This window comes from Gopherus evgoodei, chromosome 2 (genome assembly GCF_007399415.2).
Source record: "Gopherus evgoodei ecotype Sinaloan lineage chromosome 2, rGopEvg1_v1.p, whole genome shotgun sequence".
Taxonomy (NCBI): domain Eukaryota; kingdom Metazoa; phylum Chordata; order Testudines; family Testudinidae; genus Gopherus; species Gopherus evgoodei.
The window spans coordinates 184,044,726-184,068,767 of record NC_044323.1 but is presented as its reverse complement, the minus strand read 5'-3'; the positions used below and the strand labels follow the sequence as shown (position 1 = coordinate 184,068,767).

General features: G+C 40.2%; 1 protein-coding gene across 7 annotated transcripts in view; it reads left to right on the top strand.

Moving 5' to 3' along the window:
* The window catches only part of KIF13A (kinesin family member 13A), a 208,227-nt gene that overhangs the window by 145,721 nt on the left and 38,464 nt on the right, over window positions 1–24,042 (top strand). For 6 of the 7 annotated variants that reach the window (XM_030552496.1, XM_030552502.1, XM_030552497.1 and 3 more), the window contains exons 14-20: window positions 6,378–6,508; window positions 8,235–8,321; window positions 8,428–8,594; window positions 11,424–11,634; window positions 17,228–17,390; window positions 20,626–20,766; window positions 23,486–23,635. In XM_030552496.1, the coding sequence (XP_030408356.1) occupies window positions 6,378–6,508; window positions 8,235–8,321; window positions 8,428–8,594; window positions 11,424–11,634; window positions 17,228–17,390; window positions 20,626–20,766; window positions 23,486–23,635 (1,050 nt within the window). The remainder of the gene's footprint in view (window positions 1–6,377; window positions 6,509–8,234; window positions 8,322–8,427; window positions 8,595–11,423; window positions 11,635–17,227; window positions 17,391–20,625; window positions 20,767–23,485; window positions 23,636–24,042) is intronic. The other variant, XM_030552499.1, reaches the window with a different exon arrangement.

Sequence of the window (24,042 nt, the reverse complement as noted above, 5' to 3'; positions counted from 1 at the left end):
CCAGGGGTGGCTCAGGACCATTTATACCCACAAACAAATACAGACTGGTGTCAGAGACTGTCAATTGGTGGAAGAACCCAGGCAATCTTTGTGCAAGTTTTTCGTTAACTAGTCATCCCCAACCATCACCATAATGGCAGATGCCTCCTTGGTAGGTTTGGGGGAGGCGGCATTTAGGGAACCAGATCATTCAAACCAAATGTTCTGCTAAGAAGCACGATTACACCTCAGCCTCCAGGGCAGTCTGGATTGTGTGGTCTCACTTCCTTCCATTAATCTGGGATAGATCCATCAAAATTACAACTGGCAAAATAGCCTGTATGTTCTACATCAACTGATGAGAGAGTGAAGGGAGAGGCGATCCCCTTCCCTTTGTGCAGAAGCAATAAAGCTGTGGGATTGGTGTATAGCCAATCACATCCTTATTTCAGCAACTTATCTTCCAGACCTACAAAACATCATAACCGACAATTTAAGCAAATGCTTCCTTCAAGATTACAAATGGGGAGTTGGACTCCTAGACTCTCAATTGTATATTTCAGTCTTGAGGATTTCCAGAAGTGGATCTCTTTGCCACCCTTACCAACAGGCTATTTTTCTCAAGAGGAGGGTTAGGTCCTCACTCGCTGGAAGATGTTTTCTTGTTCTGTGGACAAGAGGCCTTCTGTTTGTATTTCCTCCAGTGCCCCGATATTGAGAGTGATGAAGAAGATCAAGCAAGACAAAACCAAGATCATATTAATCATTCTAGTGTGGCCCAGGCAGGCCTAGTATCCGTACTTGATTCTTCTCTCCGTTTGTCTGATGATGAGTCTTTTGTCTCAAGACACTGCTCGGACTCTCCATCCCAACCAAGGAATCCTTTGCCTCAAGGCTTGGTTACTTGAAGGTTCACAGGAACAGAGACTCCCTGCTCTGCAGAGGTACAGTAAGTGGTATTAAACAGTAGGAAAAAGTCTGTGGAAAATATTTACCTGCAAAAATGGAAAAGATTTCATCACTAGTGTAACCAGCGACATCTTTCGTCGGTTCATTCTCCTTTCTCTGCTGTTCTCAACTATCTGCTGCCATTAAAGCAGGGCTGGCTCCAGGCACCAGCTTAGCACTTGGGGCGGCCACTCCGGAGAGGGGCGGCACGTCCAGGTATTCAGTGGCAATTCGGCGGAGAGTCTCTCGCTCCCGCTTGAAGCGAAGGACCTCCTGCTGAATTGCTGCAGATCGCGATCGTGGCTTTTTTTTTTTTTTTTGGCTGCTTGGGGCAGCGAAACCCCTAGAGCCGGCCCTGCATTAAAGTTAGGATTATTTGTGAGTTCCACTGGGGTTCACTTGGTTGCTATAATGGCTTTTGTTCCCCGGTTGAGGGATTCTCAGTGTTTGATCATCCCACCACAGCTTTTTCCCCTCACATTAGAGATCCCATCCCTGTATGGGATTTAAATTTCATATTCGAAACTCTTATAAAACTCCCTTTGGAACAGATGGCCACCTGTTCCCTTCTTCACCTCGCAGTGAAAACAGCTTTTTTGGTGGGCATCACTTCTGCTCAAAGAATTGGGGAAATGGGAGCTTTAATGGCAGACTCTCCCTTTACAGTGTTTTCAAAGAACAAAAAATTAGTCTACCTCCTAAGTTTCTACCTAAGACATTGTCTGAATTCCACATCAATCAAGGCCTCAATCTCCAATTCCCCCCCCCCACCCCCAAACCATGTCAGACCAGGGAAAATTCTGCTTTCCATAATTTAGACAACAGTAGGGAACTAGTCTTCTATTTGGAAAGAACCAGACTATTTAGAAGTTTCCCAGGGTGTTTCGATTGCCATCAGATCCAAAGGTACCACAGTTTCCAACCAGAGACTATTGAGGTAGATTTCTGGATATATTTTTTTCTTGTTATGAACTTGCCAATATACAACCCCCCTTTCTAGGATATTAGCCCATTCCATGAAGTTTTTTCTATCTCTATGGCATTACTCAAACACATCCTCATTGCTGATATCTGCAAGGCTGCAGCTTGGACTTTAATACGTACTTTTTCCAAGCACTAGACTCATAGACTCATAGGTCAGAAGGGACCAATATGATCATCTAGTCTGACCTCCTGCACAAGGCAGGCCACAGAACCCTACCCATCCACTTTTATAACAACCCCTAACCCAGGACTGAGTTATTGAAATCCTCAAAACTGGTTTGAAGACCTCAAACTTCAGAGAATCCACTAGCAAGCGACCCATGCCCCATGCTGCAGAGGAAGGCGAAAAACCTCCAGGGCCCCTGCCAATCCGCCCTGGAGGAAAATTCCTTCCCGACCCCAAATATGGCGATCAGCTAAACCCTGAGCAGGTGGGCAAGACTCACCCGCCAGCACTCAAGAAGGAATTCTCTGCAGTAACTCAGTTCCCATCCCATCCAACATCTCCCCGCAAACCACTGAGCAGACTTATCAGGTGATAATCCAAGATCAATTGCCCAAATTAAACTATCCCATCATAACATCCCCTCCATATACTTATCAAGTTTAGTCTTGAAGCCAGATAAGTCTTTTGCCCCCACTACTTCCCTCGGAAGGCTGTTCCAAAACTTCACTCCCCTAATGGTTAGAAACCTTCGTCTAATTTCAAGTCTAAACTTCCTAATATCCAGTTTGTACCCATTCGTCCTCGTGCCTACATTAGTACTAAACTTAAATAATTCCTCTCCCTCCCTAATGTTAACCCCCCTGATATATTTATATAGAGCAAGCATATCCCCCCGCAGCCTTCTTTTGGCCAGGCTAAACAAGCCAAGCTCTTCGAGTCTCCTTTCATAAGACAGGTTTTCCATTCCTCGGATCAGCCTAGTAGCCTGTCTCTGGACCTGTTCCAGTTTGAATTCATCCTTCTTGAACATGGGACACCAGAACTGCACACAATATTCCAGATGGGGTCTCACCAGCGCCTTATATAACGGTACTAACACCTCCTTATCCTTGCTGGAAATACCTCGCCTAATGCATCCTAAAATCGCATTTGCTTTTTTAACAGCCATATCACATTGGCGGCTCATAGTCATCCTGCTATCGACCAATACCCCAAGGTCCTTCTCCTCCTCCGTCGCTTCCAACTGATGCGTCCCCAACGTATATCTAAAATTCCTATTATTAATCCCTAAGTGCATGACCTTACACTTTTCACTATTGTATTTCATCCTATTACTCTTACTCCAGTTCACAAGGTGGTCCAGATCTTCCTGAATAGTATCCCTGTCCTTCTTCTCCGTGTTAGCAATACCCCCCAACTTCGTGTCATCCGCAAACTTTATTAGCACATTCCCGCTCTTTGTGCCAAGGTCGGTAATAAAAAGGTTAAATAAGATCGGTCCCAAAACCGATCCTTGAGGGACTCCACTAATAACCTCCTTCCAGCCTGACAGTTCACCCTTCAAGACAACCCGCTGGAGTCTCCCCTTTAACCAGTTCCTTATCCACCTTACAACTTTCATATTCATCCCCATCTTTTCCAATTTAACTAACAGTTCCCCATGCGGAACCGTGTCAAACGCCTTACTGAAATCGAGGTAAATTAGATCTACCGCATTTCCTTTATCTAAGTAATCCGTCACCTTCTCAAAGAAGGAGATCAGATTGGTTTGGCACGATCTACCTTTAGTAAATCCATGTTGCAGTTCGTCCCAATTACCATTGACCTCTATATCCTTGATTACTTTCTCCTTACAATTTTTTCCAAGACCTTACACGCTACAGACGTCAAGCTAACAGGCCTATAATTACCTGGATCACTTTTCTTCCCTTTCTTAAAAATAGGGACTACGTTAGCAATCCTCCAGTCGTACGGCACAACCCCCGAGTTTATGGATTGCTTAAAAATTCTCGCTAACGGGCTCACAATTTCACGCGCCAGTTCCTTTAATATCCTCGGATGGAGATTGTCCGGGCCCTCCGATTTTGTCCCATCAAGCTGTTCAAGTTTGGCCTCTACCTCAGATGCGGTAATATCCACCTCCATATCCACATTCCCGTTTATCATCCCTCCATCATCGCTAAACTCCTCACTCGTCTTATTAAAAACTGAGGCAAAGTACTTATTTAGATATTGGGCCATGCCTAGGTTATCCTTAACCTCCATTCCATCTTCAGTGTATAGCCGCCCCACTTCTTCTTTCTTTGTTTTTCTTCTTATTTATGTGGCTGTAGAACCTTTTACTATTGGTTTTGATTCCCTTTGCAAGGTCCAGTTCAATGCGGCTTTTAGCCTTCCTCACTTTATCCCTACATGTTCTGACCTCACCAAGGTAGCTTCCCTTGCTAATCCCGCCTTTCTTCCACTCCCTGTAAGCTTTCTGCTTTCTCCTAATCCCCTCTCTGAGTTGCTTGCTCATCCAATTTGGCCTGCAACTCCTGCCCATGGTTTTTTTCCCCTTTCTTGGGATGCAGGCTTCCGACAATTTCCGCAGCTGCGACTTAAAGTAATTCCAGGCCTCCTCTGCATTTAAATCCGCTAGTTCCTCCGTCCAATCCACTTCCTTAACTAATTTCCTTAACTCTTTAAAATTAGCCCTCGAGAAATCTAAAACCCTAATCCGAGATCTACATTTGTTTATCCTCCCATCTAGTTTGAACTGAATCAGCTCATGATCACTCGAACCAAAGTTATCCCCTACCACCATTTCTTCTACGAGGTCCTCACTGCTCACCAAAACCAAATCTAAAATGGCATCCCCTCTCGTAGGTACTTCAACTACTTGATGAAGAAATCCATCCACTATCACATCCAGAAAAATCTGACCCCTATTATTCTTGCAAGCAATCGTCCTCCAGTCTATATCCAGGAAGTTGAAGTCTCCCATAATCACACATTTCCCCTTTGTGTTTACTTCATTAAAGAGGTCTCTATCCATATCCAAATCAGATCCCGGCGGTCTATAGCACACCCCAAGCACTATCTCAGGGGAAGCTCTAGTTGCTTTTTCACCCATTGTGATTTTTGCCCAGACAGACTCTGTCTTATCCATTCCATTGCTTCTTATTTCATTACAGTTAATCTCATCATTGATGTACAAGGCTACTCCACCACCTTTGCCTTTCTTCCTATCTTTTCTAAACAGCACATAGCCTTCAATACCTGTACTCCAGTCATGAGTACTATTCCACTAGGTTTCTGTTATCCCTATGATATCTGGTTTCACTTCCTGCACCAGTAGCTCCAGTTCCTCCATCTTGTTACCTATAACAATAAGTAACTAAGTGGTTATTCATTCGTCTAGATGAGATGCTGTCCTTGGGAATCTGGTCTTTTCTTCAGTGTTGGAACTCTGCTCCAAAGCTCTCTCCTCCTCATGAGAGTTCTGCTCAGAAGTCACATGAAGTGGAGCACTCATAGGGACAGTACTTGAAGTGGTAGTAAAGGTTACTCACTTTGGGCAGCAAATGTTCTTTGAAATGTGTGTGTCTGTGTGTATGTCTATGGGTACTCCACTACTTGCCCTCCTTCCTCTCTGCTTCAGAGTTTCTTTTGTATGACTTGATGGTGGAGAAGGAACTGAGGGCAGTGCACTTGTAGAGCCCTATGTGCCCTCGGAATATGGGGCACGAGGATGCGTAATGCACATGCATGAGCCAAACGGCCCTTACTACCAAAATTCTTGGATCAAAGGCACATGGAATGCAAGTGCCTCTGAAATGGAGGACCTATAGAGGGATACAGTTGAAACGCCAGTTACTGCACAATATGAGTAACCTCTCCATTTGGGCAGGGCTGCCCAGAGGGGGAGGCAAGTGGGGCAGTTTGCCCCGGGGCCTCCACAAGAATATAGTATTCTATAGTATTGCAACTTTTTTTTATGGAAGAGGCCCCTGAAATTGCTTTGCCCCAGGCCCCCTGAATCCTCTGGGCAGCTCTGCATTTGAGTCATATTCTAAGAGACAAAAGCTATGGAACTGAGTTGACTAATACAGTATGCTTACCTCAATTCTACTGTGCCCAAATTTTGCAGCCCATGTTGTCCTTTCTTATGGACTATGGGACATAGCTGCTTTTCCTTACTATGTGCAATAATGCATAGGCACCACAGAGACTTGTGAACATTTTAAATTAGAGTTAATTTGCTTCTGTGGTGTTTTATGATTTGTATAACAAAGCTACTAAGATGAAATGCTGCATAAAAGAATTGGTTAGTTACCTCTTTCAGTTTTACCTCTGTCAGACCAGCATCATTTTTTGTTGTGTGGAAGTCCTCAGCATAGGATTTCAGAGTGTTGGTTGTGCATTTTCCGTTCTTGTTATGTTAATATTTTTGTTGTAAGTTGTATCTGATAAGTTATATAAAGGAAAGCAATTTGCTTGATTTTCATTGATGTTTTGTTAATAACTTATGAACCAGGACCACACCAGGGTTGGTGCAGATACCTCTCAGGACATACAGCTCTTTGGTATAGGGATCCAACCAGAGCACTGTGAGATTGACATTGAATTAGATGGGGAAGTTTCTCTCACACCAAAAGAAAATGCAAGGTAAGAAATTTCAGCACACTTGTCCTGTGCAGTGTTTGCTTCTCATCACCAAAAGGTGCGTGCATTTTTATTTTACTATGTCACAAATACTGTGTGCTCTGCTCAATACCCAGTTTCAATTCAGGTGATGTCAACAGAAAGTTAAGACACAACGGACCTTCATGCCAAACAGGAAGTCTCCATGCTGGTTCAAGGTCATCTTGGGAACGAGGATGGGATCATTGTTTACATAGATTCTGTGGAATAGGCAAGATGATAGAGATATGCAGCTGCTGCTATTCTAACCTCTGGGATGGAATAGCAGCCTGTCGGTTGGTTGGATGGATGAATTGTACCCCTGTAAATTCACTCTCTTAGGCTTCATGAGAATAGATAAATTTCATCCAAAGGCCTCAATTATAATAATACCCAGTAAATATACAGTAAATGTATGAATCCAGACTCTCTTCCCCCTTGTTTCTCTTTCAGAGTTATAGGAACATTCCATTTATAGGGATTGTTTCTTCTTTGCTACCATTTAAAGCTGTTCAACCTCGTAACATCACTTATGGCATGTGCAATAATTTCATACAAATACACTGCCTGTGATCTTACTGTGTAATTAATTTCACAGATATAGGCATTATATGGTAAACAAAAGATTGAGGGATAATCTATTTTTCCAAACCCTATCTTCTCTTTGTATTTTATAAAGTACATCTTAGCGTGTGTATCGCAGTGCTTCAGACTAATAATGTAAATTACAAAATTCCAGCTAGATGGTATTCAGACCTATGGTGATAGAGTTACAGTACAAGGAGTTAGGAGTTTTGACTGGCAAGAACAGAGGAGCATATCAGTGGAAAATCATATAACAATGTTTTCTTTGTGACTGATCTGAAATGCTTAAGTAGTTGTTTCTGGGATGTTTATATCAGCATGAACTTTGTTACCAGAGTTACAACTTTAAACAGAATGGATTATTTCATATCTGACATGTAAGATATTTGTGATACAAAACTGAATTCAGAACTCTGAATCTGAAGAGACAGTATTGTATTTATCTAGGGCATTAGAGGGCATTTAGAAGAAAATACTATTTGATTTCTTTTTCTGTTTTGAGCCACAGAAGCAAGAACCAAACAATTCCATCTCACTTTTTTATGAATAAAGCTTAAATATAGATGACCCTATATGCCAATGCTGTTTTCCAAAATTTTTCAAAAATTAGGAAATTTTGACTAATAGAAGCCCAGTTTATCAGAAGAATGAAATTCAGTGATATAAGGGATATGTATAAATAAATTATGTAATATCTATGGTATGTATTAGCAATATTTACCATCTGTTAGACTAACCTGTTCCTTAGAGGTTTCCTTAGAAATGGCAAAATAACCATGCATAAGCTTTTTGTAATAGGGTTTAAATGTAAGTAGGTTCATGACCCAGTTTCTGGAATGTGCATGCGGCTTTTTTCAATCACCAGCTATGAAACTAAAATGAAAGCCCTCTTCCCCCTACTGTTTATAGTGCAGAGGTGCAACAACAGCAGTTTTTCAAAGGCAGTGGGAATTGATCTTTCATTAGCAACTTTCACATTTACACTTTAATAAGAATTTTGTTAGTCTGTGTATGTTGTATTACATATGATCTTGCATAGGTGTGGAAAATAGACTAGATGAACTTATAGGTATTTTCCATATATCATTTCTGTTATTTCACCAAAGTGGTCTTATTGTTCTTTTAGATCCTGTGTAAATGGCACACTGGTATGTACTGCCACTCAGCTGTGGCATGGAGACCGAATCCTATGGGGAAACAACCACTTTTTTAGGTAATTTTATATTCCTTGATTTTCTTCCACTCGCACAATTATTTGCTTACCTATTTTCACTGTTGTTGTTTTTAAAATCTTAAGTCGCTTTTAAATTTTTAAATAGAATCAATCTGCCAAAGAGGAAGCGACGAGATTGGTTGAAAGACTTTGAAAAAGAAACTGTGTTAGCAGAACATGATTTGGATGCAACTAGCGAAGCTTCTTCAGAACCAGATTACAACTATGAATTTGCACAAATGGAAGTTATAATGAAAACACTGAATAGTAATGGTAAGTGCCATATCAAGTGTCGCACAAAGGTTGTTTGGGTCCAATTTAAAAAAATCTTCTCAGATATATGAATTTAGGAGTTGCTGGAGCGTATCCATTATCCATCTAGTCCAGTATCCTCTCTGATAGAGGCCAATATTGAATGCTTCAGAGAAGGATGCAAGAAATGCAGTTCTGGATAATTATAGAATAAACTGCCCACAGGTGGAATTTCTTCCAGACCCTATCAATCAATGGTTAGCTCATCTTGGTTTTTATTCTTTCCACATTATTGTCTTATATATTGTAACTGTGAATGATGATCATATAAATGTCTAATCCTTTTCTAAAACCTGCTAAACTCTTGACCACAATTACTTATGAAAATGAAAGTAGGCTATAAATTTAACTTTGAAGTGTATTTTATGGCAATTTCATCCTTTCTTTTCCATCACATCCTGTTGATGTGATACCATAACATTGTTAACAAGACAGTAGCGGAACCAGAACAGGCATTTTGGCAAAATAATCAGCCAGCATGCTTTGACAGTTGTTAAACTCAGTATTTTATACAATCCTCACTTATTAAAATCTGTTAAAGGATGTCTCATGCAGAAGAATCTCAATTTTTAGTGTTTAGCAAATTAGAACTGCTTGTATTGAAATATTAAAGCTCATATGCTACTTAATCCACTTTCTGCAGATATTGGAAATGTTACTTGAAATGAGAAAATTGTTGGCTTCCTGGATGTTACAAAGAATATTTTTCATACTGTGGTTTGTTCAAGTAACAACTTTTAATGTGATCTGTAGTAGCAGATGTCTGGGAAGATCGTTCATTCGATCTTGTTGGGGAGCTAACTTTCTGGCATCAGTTAAATAATAGTCTGAGTAATTTAGCAAACCCTTGTCTCAGTGATTCATCTTTAGAATTATTTCCTGTACTTCCAAACACAATAGCATCTTTTCATTTCTGCCATGCTTGTCCATTATCTTCTGCGTAATGTTTAATTTCTCAGTCATCATTCTGTATAATTATGGTTTCAAAATATTTTAGAGATGCTATAAAAACTTGGAGATGTGAAGATAATTCTTCTTGTATTATGCAGGTATTTAATATGAGTCGTATAGACAGGCAAATAAATAATTCAGCTTATATGCTTCTATCAAAAGTCCATTCAAGCCATACTCCTTTTTGTTCCAAAATGTATCTGGAAGTTAAAAATAATTAATCATTCTGATGCCAATACAAATTCTAGCTACTTGTTAATAGACTCTACTACTTGTGACAATTTACGACATGTAGCGTATCATTTAATGTCTTGTGAAATGTTTAATATTTACATTTACGAGGTTTTACTTTTATTTTGTAACTACTATAATAGTGGTATCCCTATAATACATCTGTGTGCAAAGCATGAGTTCTTTTCTTCGAATGACAGTGATACGATTAAAATAGTAACTTGCAGTAGTTTTCAGTTTTTCCAAAGATATTGTGAAGACATATATCCTAAATTAATACTTTCAATGATGTTGAAAATGATTCAGATAAACAAATTCAAACTATTATAGCAGATCACAGGCAGCCCTCACCACTGTTCTGTTCAGATGAGAAATTGGGTTTTATAAAGAACTTTTCCTAGTTCTTAGAGTATAGTAAAGTTACATTACAAATAGTGGGCCAAATTGTCCTCAGTTAAATATATGGGGCTTTGCAGAATCTGTCCCACTAGTTTAAATATTAATGGAATTGTGAGCAGTTGCCAAATGTGAAACTCTTGCCGCATTTATCTATAAAGACATCAGAACTATTTTTTTTACCGAAAGTTGAGTATTGACAAGCATCTCTTTGCCTGACCAACACCTTGCAGAGTCTACCATACAGAGCTTCTATTTAACGTGGCACCTTTAACAATGGCACATCTCTCCATGCGGCAGCAGTATTGTATATGGGACCATAAGAGGACTTGATATTTGGAGCAAAGGCAGGATCACTAGCATCTAAGGGCTGCAGGGATGTGAAGTGCACCACACAATAGTGTGCTGTGACTATGTTAATGCAAACTATGTATCTTACAGTTGGTGTTCACAGAATTTACATGTGGCGTTTACAGCACAGCAAACTAATTTATTGCTCAATAAAATGTTGATTTTAACCTTTTTTTAACTGCCAATTCAGTTACTACATTTAACTCTTCAAAACTGAAATCAACCCAGAGTTTATTTGTACATTAATGTGGAATGTACATATGAGACAGATTTAAAATTGACAATATGTGGGAAGGTTAATTTATTATAGAAGTTTATTCTCTTCCAGAACCACAAAGAAGTTGTAGGAAACGTACACAATCTATAACTTGCTTTTTAAAAGGAAAAAAATGTTTCTTTTCTTTCAGTGGTTGTTACTAACTAAAGTAGATAATTTGGTTGTTTGCTTCAGTTTTCTTGCACCACCCTCCATCACATTTCCTCAACAGCTAATATAGAGAAAGTGAAGTTATCCTTTCCCTTCTTTCCTTGTCCTACTTTTTTGCTCTTACTAATTCATCCCTTTCTCTATCCTCCCTCTTTGCTCCACTTGAGGGTTCAAAATATATTTTAAAATAACATCAAAAAATAATAATGGAACTAAATGTTTGTCAGTGATCACTCATCTCACTTTCTCTATATGCTGTATTCTTTTCCTTTTGTATATTTATTTTGACTTTTGGATTGTAAGTTCTTTGGGGCAATGGCTGCCTTTTTCTTTGCTTTTGGAAAGTAATGGCATTTTTGAATGCTACTAAAATATAAATATTATGATAGCAATTGAATTAAAGTGCTGTGTTCGCTCATTTCTTCTTTTTCTAGACCCAGTCCAAAATGTGGTGCAGATCTTGGAGAAGCAGTACTTGGAAGAGAAGCAGAGTGCTCTTGAGGAGCAGAGATTGATGTATGAGCGTGAGCTCGAGCAGCTCAGACAGCAGCTTTCTCCAGAAAGGCAGCATCAGCACGGCAGTGATAGGCTCTCATATACAGCTCAGACTGCCCAACAAAAAGTAAACATCTGGACAGAAGAGAGGTGAGAATACTGGAGTTGAAACAAAAATGAATGAGAAATACAAAGGAGAGCGCTTAGGGGATAGAAGGACGAGGTGATCCATCTTTCTGAAAACAATCAACATTTTGGCTCATTGTAAAACTGCAGTATCATACTTCTCTTCAACCCAGCTAAATCCCACTTTTATTTCATTTAGAGCTACATTCTGAACTCTACTGCAGTGTGGGGCTTCCCATTGGTTTAATTTGATATCTCATATGCACCTTTGAGAGCAGAATTTTGTCCTGCATGGTGTGTTGACTTTTATTTTTCTCCCAATGAACTCTTCATGGAGCAGTTCAGATGCTATGCAAGTGTTAAATTCATACAGTTTTCACACTCCCTGCATATATTGCTGACAGATTACTTGAGAGAGGGACAGAAGGGACAAATATGCAAGATCAAGCTTTGTCAGATATTACTGTGCCATCAGTGTACCGAACACTGAAAACGCAGTCCATGCCCCATGAATCTAACAATGTGTATCAAGCACAGACAAAATTCAGAAACACAGGACATGTGCAAAAAATTAAAGGTTTACTCTCATGTTGTACAAACTTTTAAAAATAAATATTTTTAGAACACTGTTGAAGGGCCTCACACAAAATGTGCATTTTGAGGAATGATTTTGAGTAGAGGCAGGTTGTTTAGTGTGCAAGGGAAACACAGGAGTTCCAATCATAAGGGATGGTGTGGAAAAACACAGACAAAGCATGGGTGAAAGATTCACAAGGGACTTTTGCAAGGGAGAGTTGGAAGGAGGGCTTAAGACGTCGGAGAAGGAGTAGGAGGAGGAAAAAGAGCTTGAGTTTAGGAAGGAGTGGGAATGTATATTGAAGATGACAGGAGCTTGTTGATGTCGGAGGTGAGAGGAAGTTATTGGACTCACAGAGGAGAGTGATATGGTCAGAGCAGAGGGAGAGGAATAAGATTTTCAGCAGCTGCATTTTGTTGTAAACAAAGTAATATTCTGTTCTTGGTTCTATGATTCGTCCAACAGAAGGAGTGACTAAATGGACTACTAGTTTTTTGTCCAGCTCTGTTTTCTGTGAATGTTTATTTGTCTTGTACAACAGAGACTTCATTGTTCACGCATCTCTTTTTATAAATGGTGACTTTGAGCACTCCTTTCTATCTTGGTGCATTTCCACTTCCTCCATAAAAGTTCAATATAAAACAAAAGTCTAAACAGAGTAAGCCAAAATCGTCTTGTCTCATTCAGATCCAGAATGTAGGAAACAGAAAATAGAATCAAGATCTAGTCCTGTAAAGCCATGCATTTTGTGTTAGTTTTTGTGCAAGCCTTGCTTTCAGCATTCACAAATTCTGCCAAACTGGGCTTGAAAAAAATCTGTTTGTCCATGCACCAGTGATGACTAGAAAGATTTCACAGACAAGGAGGGAAAACTGTAGTATTTCAGTTTTTTAATTAAAAATTGTTTCTAGCTCTTAGAGATGTAAAGAAAGCCATCCTAATGTGAACTGAATGCAAAATGATGCAGTCTCATCTTCCTGAGTTTGTAGACAAAGCTCTAGTACTTTTATAGCTTCTTGCAGCTTTGCCAAGTAGCAGATTGAAGTGAATAGGCCTCTGGCTGGATTCACTGGTGCTCTTCATAACTGCCTTGTGAACAGTAGTAAAGCTGTCAAAAAATCACATAATTGATACGTTACCACTTCCTGGGAATGGCTGTGAGCAGCAGCATAGGTAAGAACTGGAGTCACTCACAAGGGAAAGCCACTCACAAAATAGGTGGCTGGGGTAGATTAGTAGAGGCATTTCCCCCCCTTCTTACCCTTTATAGCAGCCAGAATGCTCTGGAGCAGGAGAATGGACTGAAAACGAGAATGGATGACGATATCCTCTAGCTTGAGGCTGATATGAAAAGACGAAGCCCCCAAGCAAGAAACGGGGTGGGCATGCCAGCACTCACCCTCTGTACAGGTCTGTCTCATCTTCCGCTGGGGTTACGTTCCACAGTCAGCACGTAAAGCAAAAATCGCGTATAGTCAAAATTACATTGAGTGTAATGGCGGGCGGAATCATCTGCACTACAGAAACAGTATTTAAATTGTTTTTCTCTTTTTTTGATTTTTTTCTTGTTTTTGCCGGCCACATAAAGCTGAAATCGCGCATGTTAAATGTGCCTAAGATGCGACAGACCTGTACAGCAACTGTTAAAGGAGTTTGGGAGGAATGGGCCTTCAAACAAGAATGTTATCCTTGGATTTCACTGAGTATCCCACCCTCATAGCTGAGGCCTCTAGGTCCAACTGCAACATAAAAACACCACCACCATCCATGGCTACTGTGCATCTGATACATTTTTTGAGTCCTATCAAATTGTTTTAATGAGTAAAAGCAGAGATGAAAGTAAGCCGGTCCGGTACAGCATACTGGCAAGAGCCAGTACACCGGGCTGGACCCGACTGGCTTCCCCAGGCTGACGGTTTAAAGGGCCTGGGCACCTCACAGCGGCAGGAGCCCCGGGCCCTTTAAATCCCCACGGGAGCCCTGCTGCTGCTACCCTGGGGCTCCAGCAGCCAGGTTCGGGTGGTAATTTAAAGGGCCCGGGGCTCCCCGTTGCTGGAGCCCCGGGCCCTTTAAGTCGCTGCCCAGTCCCAGCTGCCGGAGCTCTTAGGTAGTGGCGGCAGGGCTCTGTCGGCGATTTACTGGAGCGCTGCTGTGGTAGTGGCAGCCAGAGACCTGGGCCCTTTAAATAGCCCCTGAGCCCTGGGGCTCCCAGCCACCTCTGCAGCTGGGAACTCCAGGGGTGATTTAAAGGCCTTGGGGCTCCCAGCCGCAGCCAGAGCCCCGGGGCCTTCAAATCTTGATTTAACAGCCCCACCTCTTCCAGTTGAGGCTACGCCCCTGCCCAGGACTTCGGCGTACCAGTACGTCCTTTAACTTACTTTCACCTCTGAGTAAAAGGTATCCTGTAAAAAATAGTGAACATTTCCAGTACTGCAGAATATTTTCTTAGACTTAATTTTTTCAGCTTTAAAGGAGGATTGGGCTTCTGAAGAGGGGAGAAATGGTCCATGTACTGGAAAGAGAAATCAAGAGAAGTCTGTGGGGAATTTCTAGTGTTAATTAGGCAGTGAAAGCAGGGTAGTATTTTGAGGTGGAAGAGAGAATCTACTGAGCACATGATGGGAAGTATGGAAAACATATTTCGTATTCTAGGGCACACCATCTGTTAAGGTTGAAGAGCAAGGTGTAGCAGACCTTAGTGACTGGACTTGCATGGAATGTGACTGGTGTGTATTATAGTGGCCCCTTCCAAGCTGCTGTTTGTTTTAAAACCAATGTCTTTCAAGACTCAATATCTGGATGGATATTTGCTTTCGTTTGTATCCAAATGGAACTTGGCATACACACTTTGTATAGTAAAAATACAAAAATCCCATCCAAAACTTATTTTGTTCACTTCAGTTTCTGTAGCGTGTTTTTGTGGTGCTGCTCTAAGTGTATTCCCACAACTACACAAAGAAAACAAAAATTAAAATATACAAAAAATAATGAAAACTCTCTAAACTAATACTTGGCAGAGGTAACAGCCCCACCTAGCTACATTATGCTTGTCACCCATTCCTTCCCCAAAAGCCTGAGGAAAAGAGATTGGCTTTGTTGCATTCCCAGAAAGTTGTTAAATTCAGGCTCTACTTGGACCAAGAAAGGGAGCCAAGGACTTCTCCTGGAAAGACTCTTGTCATCACCCTCCTTTCCTCCCTTTTTAAATTAGTAACCTGTTAGTTTGAGTACATCTACTGATCTCACATGCGGAAGCATCACACAGGGAGAAAAGGGGTGTGTATTTTATATAGCCAGATCCCGTGCCATTTGAGCATTTATAGATCAAAAACACATTCAGTTCCACATGGAAGCCAGCAATACGACAGAGCACTCATGTAACTTGCTCTCGGAACAGAGCACAGCTTAGTTAATAAGTAGCTGCTCTAGCTTCAGATTCCAGGTGATCCCACAATGTGTCTCTTGGTAGAATGCATTATTGCCATCTAATCTCAAATTGCTGATGGCATGGATAACAGTAGTAAGAGGGATGGGGAAAGGAGTTTCCCTCTTTGCTGCAGAGCAGGTGGCGGGAGGGAATAGGGGCTGGAGGAAGAGAGGAAGTAGTCTTGGACACAGCTGCAGCCTGAGTATCTGACCTCTAACAAGGCCCCATTTGTATTGCAGAGCTGAGCGAAATAGGAAATAGGCACTAAACTGAGTACATCAGAATACTGAAGACCCCACAAAGCAGGCCGCCTCGCTAATCCTACCAATGGGCTTATCCCTTTCTGTTCAACATGTGCATAATTTTGTGTTACCTTGCATGAGAGAGCCTTCAGGGCAGAAGAACAATTGCCCAGAACTACTGTCTGGAACTCCTTAAGAAGAAAAGTGTAGCCACTCAAGAGCAGTTCCTACTAGGGACTACAGGCATGACGACAATATGGCATGGTCTGTGGTATTTAAGGCATGTGACAGATCTAAAAGAGTATCAACAAAATATCCATTGAGCCAAACTCTGCCCATATCTACATGCCGCACAGAACAAGCTTGCCACTCCTCCCAAACTTGTCTCTAATCCTATATATTGATTTCCTTAGGATTTTGTGTGTGTGTGTGTGTGTGTGTGTATGAGTCCTGGGGACTAAGGAATCTGAGGTTTAATTATGGGTTTTATTCAAGAAATTGTGGGATACAGTATACTCCCTTGTAAGTGCTGCTGCGCATCTGGGATCCTGTGTGCAGACCCCTAAAACAAGGCAGAAATGATTGGGCTTCTCTGTCTGTTACCTAAATAAACATGTAAAACTAAAAAAATTAATGTTGCGGATCCTGCATGAGGCAAGTCTAGACTTGCATCATAGGGAGGAACACCATATGCTGGTTTTTGCTGCCAGTTTTGATATTAGATTAGGTTAATTCAAACAGGTTTGGGAACCCTTTTTGGAATTCATTCAAAGGGTGTTAACCTGCACACAATGCTCCAGTTGTTAATTTGTGCAAGTATTTTTTTAATTATAGGGTGCATTTGATCTGTGGAACATACTATGTTTTATACTACGGATGGCTAATACAGTGGACCATGGAATCCTACAGCACAGCAGGGCCCCCCAGCTAGCCTTATCTTTTTAATAAGAAGGTGTGGACACAGGTTGTAGGTTCCAGCATGCAGTTTGTATAAAGATGAAGCATCACATGCTGGGGCTGGTAGTCTCGGGGGACTACACCTCCAGATGAAAGGGAAAGAGAGATGCAATGTATTTTATTGCGTCAAAATTAGGAGCAGCCTTCAGGCTCCTAGCAAATTTCCAGTATAGCTGTTCTTCTGTAAATGTGACTTTTAGTTGGGAAAAGTTTGGGTTTAATTGCTCTGGGCTTTCCTTCATAGCTGTATGTTTATTTCATATGCTAAGATTTTTCTCAGTAAAATGATGTATAAGACACGTTCAGTGTTAGTACAGCATTTCTTCGCAGGACTTGACTAGCCATTCTGTTTGTGACCTTCCAATAATAAAAATAGGTTTCCTTCTATTTTTCATGTTACCTGCTGCACTACAGGGATGAATTGTTCCGGCAGAGCCTGGCTAAACTTCGAGAGCAAATAGTAAAGGCCAACACACTGGTGAGAGAAGCAAACTTCTTAGCAGAAGAAATGAACAAGCTAACTGATTATCAAGTGACACTTCAGATCCCTGCTGCAAACCTCAGTGCCAACAGAAAGGTAAAAAGAGCTAATCTCTGAAAGAGGGAATTATTTTATTGTCCTGACCATGCAGGAAGAAAGATGAGATGCAGTGTTTTGTTTTTTAATTAGGCCACAGTTTTACTCACCTAACATCTGAGAATACCTGGCAATCAGTTGGACAGTGCAGGTCATCATTTTTTGTCAATAATTTCCATTTATCTGGGAGTACTGCTGTCAGCCCTCACCTTTCCCAACCCACTCCCAGCCAGCCCGTCGTTGGGACCCCAATGCTCTCCTCTTGTATGAGAGTTAAGGAGGACTGGAAAAGGGGTAGGGGGTTGGCTCTCCACTGTATCAACCCCCCCACCTGCTTTTCATGCTTCTTTATGGATTCCTCTCCCTAAATCTACTTCAGCTCCTTTTTATCAGTAAACTGCATCCTCTGTGTAACAAGTACCTGACAGCTACTGAGTTTCAATATCTTGACTGGTTCTGTCAATTAATCACAGTTAACTCGCACGATTAATTCAAAAAATTTAGTCGCAATTAATCTCAGTTTTAATCGCATTGTTAAATAGAATACCAATTGAAATGTACTAAATATTTTGGATGTTTTTTAACATTTTCAAATATATCTTGTATTCTGTGTTGTAATTGAAATCAAAGTGTATATTTTAATTTAAAATATTTGCACTGTAAAAATGATAAACAAAAGTGATAGTATTTTTCAATTCACTTCATACAAGTACTGTAGTGCAATATTTTTATCATGAAAGTGCAACTTACAAATGTAGATTTTTTTTGTTACATAACTGCACTCAAAAACAAAACAATGTAAAACTTCAGAGCCTACAAGTCCACTCAGTCCTACTTCTTGTTCAGCCAATTGCTAAGGCAAACATGTTTGTTTACATTTACAAGAGGTAATGCTGCCCACTTCTCACTTTCTGATGACATTGTAAATAAGAACAGGCATTTGCATGGCACTTTTGTAGCTGGCATTGCAAGGTATTTATGTGCCTGATATGCTAAACATTTGTATGCCCCTTCGTGCTTCGACCAGCATTCCAGAGGACATGCTTCCATGCTGATTGCGCTCGTTAAAAAAAAATGCGTTAAATAAATTTGAGATTGAACTCCTTGGCGGAGAATTGTATGTCCCCTGCTCTGTTTTACCCGCATTCTGCCATATATTTCGTGTTATAGCAGTGTCAGATGACAATCAGCACATGTTGTTCATTTTAAGAACACTTTCACTGCAGAGTTCACAAAATGCAAAGAAGGTACCAATGTGAGATTTTAAAGATAGCTACAGCACTTGACCCAAAGTTTAAGAATCTGAAGTGCCTTCCAAAATCTGAGAAGGATGAGGTGTGGAGCATGCTTTCAGAAGTCTTAAAAGAGCAACATTCTGATGTGGAAACTACAGAACCCAAACCACCAAAAAAGAAAATCAGCCTTCTGCTGGTGGCATCTGACTCAGATAATGAAAATAAGTATGCATTAGTCCACACTGCTTTGGCTTGTTATTGAGCAGAACTTGTTGTAAGCATAGACGCATGTCCTGTGGAATGGTGGTTGAAGCGTGAAAGGACATGTGAATCTTTAGCACATCTGGCACATAAATATCTTGCGACGCCAGCTACAACAGTGCCATGAGAAGGCCTGTTCTCACTTTCAGGTGATATTGAAAATAAGAAACAGGCAGCATTATCTCCTGCAAATGTAAACAAACTTGTTCGTCTAAGCGATTGGCTGAACAAGAAGTAGGACTGAGTGGACTTGCAGGCTCTAAAATTTTACATTTTCTTATTTTTGAATGCAGGTGTTTTTGTACATAATTCTAATATTTGTAAGTTCAACTTTCATGATAGAGATTGCACTACAGTACTTGTATTAGGTGAACTGAAAAAAGCTATTTCTTTTGGTTTTTTTACAGTGGAAATACTTGTAATCAAAAATAAATATAAAGTGAGCACTGTACGCTTTGTATGCTGTGTTGTAATTGAAATTAATATACATGAAAACGTAGAAAACATCCAAAATATTTTTAAAAATGGTATTCTATTATTTAACAGTGCGATTAATTATGATTAATGTTTTTAATCGCTTGACAACCCTAATCTTGACCTAATATCCTTTCCTACCTCACTGGGTCCCTTACTTTCTGTGAGGAAGGCAAAAAAAAGCCATCCCACCTCAGCCAATCTAGGAGTGAGGGAAAAACTCTGTCCCAGCCACAGAAGAAAACACTAGTGCAAGCCCACAGGAGATCATAAAACCTGATCTTACTACAACCCCATGGGAGAGAACATGGGTACCGCTGATATTGCGATTGGGAGAGAGAGAGTGAGTTCTTTCTGGAATGCATGAGTACAGGTACCCTCCCCTTCTTCCAGTGCACGTGGTGAGTCAGTGCCACTATCTGCCCTGGCCACTTCCTGGTCCCCCCAGGTTGGCTCTGGTAGATCCATTGTCCTAGCCCCTCCCTCGTAACCCAGATGCAGTTAGGACCCATAAAGGAGTACTGTTGTTTTTTCGTTTTGTTTTTTTGTGATGAGCAGGCAGAGGTATCACATTCAATTGTGGTGAGCACACTTTCATTTTAAAAGGAGGACATTATCATGTTTAGGTCCAAAACTTAGTCATTAAAGGTGGAATATGGACATTTACTGCTTAATATGTGGAGAGTAAATAGTTTTAAAAATAAGAGAGCAACTTTAATTAAAGCTCCTATAACTTTCTTTTACAAGCATCCTTCCATCCATGCATGCACATCATGAGAGCTGATGACACTTGCTCTGTTTTCTTGCTGTGCAACCTAAGTAGAGTTCCTTGCTTTTTAAATTCAAATTGAGACCATTAGGCCAAAAAAAGTGTGTGTTTTTTTTATGTGATATTGTCTTTACAAAACTTAAAATAACCTATTTAGTCTTTTCAGAGGCTTATTGACATTTGAGATATATAGTAAAATCTACTGCTGTCAGTTAGGATATTACTATCCATTATCACGTGAATTTGTGAGAAATTGTTCTTATTTAACACATCTACATAAAAAATAAATTATTTGAGAAAGACAAAGGGAAATAGCCACTGGATCTTCACACACTACATGCTGAGTTAGAGGGCAGAGATGGGGTGGCTGGAATATAAAAGGGAGCCACGTATTCTGTATTTTAGTGCTCTTTGAGAATGTAATTTGAGTGAGGAGGTTTAAATATTTTGAAATATAAATTTCTGTGCAGTCAATAATTATTATTCTCTGACTCAGAGGGGGGCAATAGTAAGTGAGCCAACTATTCAAGTACGAAGAAAAGAAAAAGGTACTCAAGTGTGGACTATTGAGAAACTGGAGAATAAATTGATTGACATGAGAGACCTATACCAAGAATGGAAGGAGAAAGTTCCTGAGGTATTTAAAATACATTTAAAAAATGTCAAAATGTATGTCTGTTAGTATATCTCTTTATCTATCTATATCTTTACAGGTTCAGTACAATAATGTAAATGTATGCACATAAACTAGCATGTACAAATACTGTACTTTGATGAAGAAGAATTTTCTGCATGAGTAGTTGATGGAATTGTGAACAATACTGACGTGCACAATGTACATTACAATGCAGAATAAAGAATAGGCTGCTCATTCTGCCCTCATATATGCACTTTACACTTTTATTGACATAATTCCAATTAACATGACACCAGTGGAAATGGCACAAGTATTTGAGAACAGAATTTAGTCCTAGAACTTAAAATTTGCTACACTTTCCCTTGTGTATTTTTTGTATATGTTAACTTCAAAGCCCTAAGCAGAGTTAGTATTTGCTGAGAATTAAAATATCAAGTTGGCCATAAGTGTAAAAATATTCATAATGCTTATGCGTAAATATCATGCCTATATATAATCATATTAGTCCTTGGCTCATGATATCTTGCAAGAAAATGAAATAGGATTTGGTTGTTCAAGAGTGTGCCCTTCAAATTGCCAGGTAGGAATACATCAGCAGCATGCTATCACATGAATGATATGGGGAGCACAAATTATTCTGACTCCTGCAGCCTACATGGAGCATTATTCTCACAACAATTTGAGCAATCACTTGGCTTCTGTGTGAGTTATTGCTTCTTTGGACAGGGTGATAAGAAATTCTCTCAAATCATGCTTGTGTTGTGAGTCTGATCCTGCACACATTGAAGTCAATGGACCATTGATTTCAGTGAGCACAGGAGCGCTAAAAAGTACATCTCTTGGTTGTACTAGTCTATTTTCTTGGGCATGAATTACCTTTCCTGAAAGTGTACCTCTACCCCGATATAACGCTGTCCTCGGAAGCCAAAAATTCTTACTGCATTATAGGTGAAACCACATTATATTGAACTTGCTTTGATCCGCCAGAGTGCGCAGCCGCCCTTTCCCCCACCCCCCCACGAGCACTGCTTTAAAATATTATATCCGAATTCGTGTTATATTGGGGTAGACGTGTATGTAATGCCTTATATGCTATAACAGTACTACTGTGGTTCAAATGTTTGTGTTTGGAAAGGGAGAGGAAGAGGCAGGCAAAGAGGAGGAGCAGGATGCAGGGTGCTCATGCGTCCACAAAGCAGTATACATCTCTACGGGGATTCCTAGCACAATACTTCGTGGAGCCAGATGATCTGCTATCATGCACGGGGTTGTCATAACTCTAGTCCCAGATTTGGACCTTAGCGTCCAAAATATGGGGGTTAGCATGAAAACCTCCAAGCTTAGCTACCAGCTTGGACCTGGTACTTGCTGCCACCACCCAAAAAATTAGAGTGTTTTGGGGCACTCTGGTCCCCCTGAAAAACCTTCCCTGGGGACCCCAAGACCCAAATCCCTTGAGTCTCACAACAAAGGGAAATAATCCTTTTTCCCTTCCCCGCTCCAGGTGCTCCTGGAGAGATACACAGACACAAGCTCTGTGAATCCAAACAGAGTGACTCCCCCTCTCCGTTCCCAGTCCTGGAAACAAAAGCACTTTCCTCTTCACCCAGAGGGAATGCAAAATCAGGCTAGCAAATCCAACACACACAGATCTCCCCCTGATTTCTTCCTCCCACCAATTCCCTGGTGAGTACAGACTCAATTTCCCTGAAATTTCCCAGAAAAGAAAACTCCAACAGGTCTCAAAAAGAAAACTTTATATAAAAAGGAAGAAAAAATACATACAAATGGTCTCTCTGTATTAAGGTGACAAAATACAGGGTCGATTGCTTAAAAGAATATTGAATAAACAGCCTTATTCAAAAAGAATACAAATCAAAGCACTCCAGCACTTATATTCATGCAAATACCAAAGAAAAGAAACCATATAACTTACTATCTGATCTCTTTGTCCTTACACTTAGAAACAGAAGATTAGAAAGCAGAAACTACTTCTCCAAAGCTCAGAGAAAGCAGGCAGACAGACAAAGACCTCAGACACAAAATCCCTCCACCCAAAGTTGAAAAAATCTGGTTTCCTGATTGGTCCTCTGGTCAGGTGCTTCAGGTGAAAGAGACATTAACCCTTAGCTATCTGTTTATGACAGGGGTGTTTGTATTTAAAAAGCTGTAGAGGTTATTTCAGCCATGTAGCAGTAAGGAAGCAGCTCCAGGCCTATGGGGGAGATTCCTCCTTGATTGCTGCCCTAACACCTCTTGCACTTGCAGTGTTCCCCAGCATCCAGCCCATATATCTAGCTGGGTATTGGGGAAATAATTTGGTTCTTTCTTTTTAAAGACTAGTTTCAGATGAGATATAAGGAGGTGCAATTCCTTGAAGTCCCTGGAATTGCACTGACTTAGAACAGGGTCTAAATTTGGCTGAAGGTCTTTCAAAATGTAGATCATATTTTATTATTTGTATGAGTGAAACTAAAGGCATTACATAATCCCCATCCAAAGATCTTATTTGAATTTTGTGATGAGCTTCACATTTAAATTTAGGTGTGATGTGATGACTGAGAGAGAAACATCAGTGGGGTGAGGTGACTAAGGGTAAAGGTCACAGAATAAAGAATATATGTTTATTCAGTTGTGGTTTGTGCACATTTTGATGGTTCCACTAAGTTTACAACTTTTAAAAAGTAATTAATGTACCTTCTTAAAAAAACCAAAACAGATAAGGAAGCTCACTGGTAAAAAAGGTGACCCTTTCTATGAAGCACAAGAAAACCATATCTTAATTGGAGTAGCAAATGTCTTTTTGGAGTGCCTTTTCTATGATGTTAAACTTCAATATGCAGTGCCGATCATCAGCCAGCAGGGGGAGGTAAGGCTAAATAGAATCTTAATGTATTGGTAATGTATAATGTATTGTAAGTGGAAAGAGGGAATGCAATTAGTTCTAGGTTTGTAACCTGTTTTATGGATAAATATCTCTCACTAAAATTTTGACTAACCTAAGTGCTGATTTTTTTTATTTTTATAATGAGTCTTTTTTGTACCTTTAAATATCCAATCAGCAAAACACTGTTCATTTTATGACTAAGAAAATTTGTTTGACTAAAAACGTAAAATGCATTTTGTGATGGTAATTTGGCAGACAAGTAATACAAAGTCAGAGATTAATGCACCTCAGCTTCATGCACAAATTTATTTAACCCCAATTAAAGTTCAGCCACAAATCCACTGCAGTAATGACCCTAAGTACTTTTACTGTTTTGAATTGAATTGTGT